Source organism: Sipha flava, unplaced genomic scaffold (assembly GCF_003268045.1).
Source record: "Sipha flava isolate LNK unplaced genomic scaffold, YSA_version1 73_pilon_pilon, whole genome shotgun sequence".
NCBI classification, from domain to species: Eukaryota; Metazoa; Arthropoda; class Insecta; order Hemiptera; family Aphididae; genus Sipha; species Sipha flava.
Window position 1 is genome coordinate 1,415,346 of NW_020273613.1, and position 4,478 is coordinate 1,419,823.

General features: G+C 43.4%; 1 protein-coding gene across 1 annotated transcript; it reads left to right on the forward strand.

Annotated features, from left to right (window-relative positions):
* Nucleotides 1-635: 635 nt before the first annotated feature.
* Nucleotides 636-1,595, forward strand: LOC112692446 (heterogeneous nuclear ribonucleoprotein Q-like). Its single transcript, XM_025567126.1, has one exon. It carries the CDS (start codon nucleotides 636-638, stop codon nucleotides 1,593-1,595), a length of 960 nt encoding a protein of 319 aa, XP_025422911.1.
* The last annotated feature ends 2,883 nt before the right edge of the window (nucleotides 1,596-4,478 follow it).

The following is a 4,478-nucleotide window of genomic DNA, read 5'->3' on the forward strand; positions in this document are numbered from 1 at the left end:
TTGAAATAGGTCGAATGGTTTTTCGCCGGCTGCATCCGAATTGCATGCAAAAAAAAAAAATGTCCAAATTCTATGCCATCTTTTAGAGGGGTCTGTCCGAATTGCATGCCACGTTTTAGAGGGGCCTGTTCGAATCGTATGTCACGTCTTATGGGGGTATGCCATGTACCCGTAAGTTTATTTATCATGCACTTATGTGTACAACTTAAACTTTATTTTTGACTTTTTAAAAATTAGGAGATTCTATATAAAATTTTGTAGTATATGGTTCAATTTTCGATGTCCAAAATTCGATATCTTTGAACATTTTGTCTACTATAAAACCTGAAATAAATACAGAAAGCAAATATCTATATTTTAGATTACTGCTATGTAATAGCCAGCTGGCTATGTATACAAAATCAATATCGTACAACCCATAGCGAGTGTTTTCAACGAGTGTAAAACAAGTACGAAATATTAATTGAACGTTCGTTGTTAACAAGACAATACATAACGAAAACACTGTGGACAGGACGAGAATAAAAATTAAAAAACGATCAAGAAACGAGGAAGTCGCGTTACCATCACGCACGCGTTGTATCGTCCACAACGTTTGTGAACTACAGTTGATCGTACCACGTGATAGAATCGTGATGACGAACCGTTCAGAGAGCACTTCGACCACCAAGAACGACGGCCATAAGTGCAGGCTGTTCGTGGGCAACCTGCCGAAGGTAAAGACGGAAGAGGAGATATTCAACGAAGTGAGCCGCATAACGCGCGGTCATCTGGTGCGTGTGATCACGTACAAGAACTTCCACAACCCATTGATGCACCGGGGCTTCTGCTTCCTGGACTACGGGTCGGTGGCCGCGGCTACGGATGCCAAGCGGGTACTGTCGAAGCAAAAGATGTTCGGGTGCAAGACGATCGTGGACTGGGCGGACCCGGAACCGCAGGTGGACGCGGACACGATGGCCACAGTGCGCATACTGTTCGTCAAGCAGTACGGCGGTATGCTGAACAAGCGCGTGCTTGCCAAGATGTTTGGCCGGTACGGGGTCGTGGAGCGCGTGAAGAACCTGAAGCACTACGCGTTCGTGCACTTTGAGCGGCGCGAGGACGCGCAGTCGGCCATGGACGCGCTGGACTGTTCCAGGGACGCGGCTTCGGGCGTGCTCCTAGACGTCGCGTGGGCCAAGCCGCCGGCGGACAAGCAAACGCGGCAGCGGATGTTGCGTAACCGGGAACGCCGGTTACGGAAATCCGCGGTCGCGGCCATGAGTCAACCGGTTCGCTACGCCCCGCGGCCACCGTGCCGCATTCCCGGAGCCAAAAGACGCGTCGGCCTCGCTCCCACCCCCGCCGCCGCAGAGTACACCAAGTACGACCATTACGTTTACGACTTCGGACCGCAGCAACCGTGCAACCGGTGCACACCCGCCTCTGCGGTGAGAATTCCCGTGGCCGAGGCCAGGTCCGACGAGCGCAACAGCGACAGTGCACGCCGGTGCCGCTTCAACGTCGCGCGCGCGGACCAGTTCAGAGCGTTCCGTCACGATGATGGTGATTGGAAGAAGAAGGGTTGCAGAAAATTGACCATGAATCATTGACATTTTTCAACAGAATTTCCACGAGCTGCGCCAAAAATTATTGACGTCGCCGTAGTATTTTTTACGGTGTTTATAAAAGTTTTTTTATAAAATAAAAATTAAAAAAAAAGTTGTTTTAAATAATTTAGTCAACATGACACAAGTATTCATAGAATTGAAACAGGAAGTATTTCGACATACAGATAGCTCCATCTATAATTTTTTTTTTATTTTTGAATTTTTTTAAAAAACATTGAATTTTATACAATTTAATCAGAATTTCCATACTGTATTGTAAAAATAAACCGCGTTTAAATATATTGATTTCCCATGGAGATATTAAGAGTAATATCGGACTTATGGGACATGTTGTAGATAATATTAACAATATTAAATTTTTGTTCGTTTTTGCCATTTTCGTCAAAAACTGAATCATTTGAGTCATTTTGTGTGCGATTACATTCCTGTGCTATTCTGTTATTATTTATAATTAAAGGTGGTACAGTTTTCTTTTTCTTTTTATCGGGGCTATTAATTGTTGGTGTCATTTTAATTAAGATATGATTCTTAATTAGGGGAATTTAGATAAAAAAGAGTTGGGCCTGGCAATCGGTTGCCACGATGTTGCGTTACTGGTTAGGTGCGTATCTGAATAACTTACCAATACGACAATGAATTATAGATTTATTCTTAATTAATTATTTTACTTTTTTAAGTACCGAAGGGGCCGAAGTCCTTAAGATGTGGTTTTTGTTATTTTCTAATATACGTAAATATAGTGGTTCGTTTGGTATACAATTTAATCTAATCACTTTGTATATAGTAGAGAGATAAATTAAAATTTTCGGATTTGCGAGAAACATGTGCTCACGTCATGACCGTTCAACCGACAATAAAAAAAAATAATAAAGTATAAAAATAATAAATTAGGTATATTTTTTTTTATTAAAATATACGTGAGTAAATTCCTTTGTGCATCAATGTTTTCACACCGATATCAGGTATTGAAAAATGTAGGCAGGTACTTCTTTAAAAAAAAAAAAAATTATTTCTGCTTCATATTAAATAAAGCTGAATAAAAATTTTTTTTTTAATTTCATTAAATAATAAAAACTTCTTTTCTTGTATATCGGGCATAATCATTGGACCTCGAGTTAATTATTTCAGGGAGTAAAGATTCCATGAGAAATGTTGTAGCATATGGTTTCATTTTCGATATCCAAAATTCGAATCTTTGAATATTTTGTCTACTATAAAACTTGAGGTAAATACAGAAAGCAATACGTTTAAATTCGAACATATAAATAATTATTATATTTTAGATTACTGCTATGTAATAGCCAGCTGGCTATGTATACAAAATCAATATCTTATAACCCATAGCGAGTGTTATCAACGAGTATAAAACAAGTACGAAATATTCATCAAACGTTCGTTGTTAATAAGACTATACAAACGGAAACACTGTGAACAGGAAAAGAATAAAAAATAAAAACGATCAAGAAACGAGGAATTTTCGAAATCATCACGCAGGCGTTGTATCGTCGATCACACTCAAGTACTACAGTTGATGATACCACGTCAAAGAATCGCAATGATGAACCGTTCAGAGAGAATTTTGACCACCGATGACGACAGCCAAAAGTGCAGGCTGTTCATGGGCAACCTACCCAAGGTGAAAACGGAAAAAGAGATATTCAACGAAGTAAGCCGCATAACGCGCGGTCATTTGGTGCGTGTGATCACGTATAAGAACTTTGACGACCCTTCGATGCACCGGGGCTTTTGCTTCCTGGACTACGGATCGATGGCCACGGCTTCGAACGCCAAGCGGGCACTGTCGAAGCAGAAGGTGTTCGGGTGCAAGACGTTCGTGGACTGGGCGGACCCGGAACCGCAGGTGGACGCGGACACGATGGCCACGGTCCGCACACTGTTCGTCAGGCTGTACGGTGGCGTGCTGGACGAACGCATGCTGGCCAAGAAGTTTGGCCGGTACGGGGTCGTGGAGCGCGTGAAAAAATTGAAGAACTACGCGTTTGTGCACTTTGAGCGGCGAGGGGATGCGCAGTCGGCCATGGATGCGCTGGATTGTTCCAGGGACGTGGCTTCGGGTGTGTGCCTCGATGTCGCGTGGGCCAAGCCACCGGTGGACAAACGAACGCGACAGCGGATGTTGCGTAACCGGGAACGCCGGGTACGGAAATCTGCGGTCGCGGCCATGGGTCAACCGGTTCGCTACGCCCCGCGGCCACCGTGCCGTGCACCCGGAGACAAAGGACGCATTGGCCCCCCCTCCCGCCTTTGCCGCCACGAAAGTCACCAATTACGACCATCGCGGTTACGCCTTCGGACCACTGCAACCGTGCAACCGATGCATGCCCTCCTCCACAGTGTGCATTCCTGTGGCCAGGGCCACGTCTGACAAACGCAACAATGACAGTTCACGCCGGTTCCGCTTCAACTTCGCGCGCGCAGACCAGTGCAAAGCGGTTCGTCATGACGATGGCGATTGGAAGAAGGGTTGCACGAAACGTTGGACCAGAAACTGTTGAACTTGTCCATGAGAATGTCCTTGAGCTACCCCAAAAACCATTGACGTCACCGTAGTGTTGTTTAGCCGTTTACGATTTTTAAAAGATTCAATCTTTGTTTTATGTTAAAAAAATCCGCATTTTACGAAAAATAAAAATAAAAATAAAAATAAAAATGAAAAAAAAGTTGTTTCAAATAATTTAATCAACATGACGCTAGTGTTCAAACAATTGAAACACAACGTATTGCGTTTTCAAACGTATTTTTAAGAGGCCACTGATCGATATCATGGCACCCGAATACGGAAAGCGTATCGGATCACAACGTGCGTAAATGATGTTTACGTGAAATCTGATTAGACATAATAAT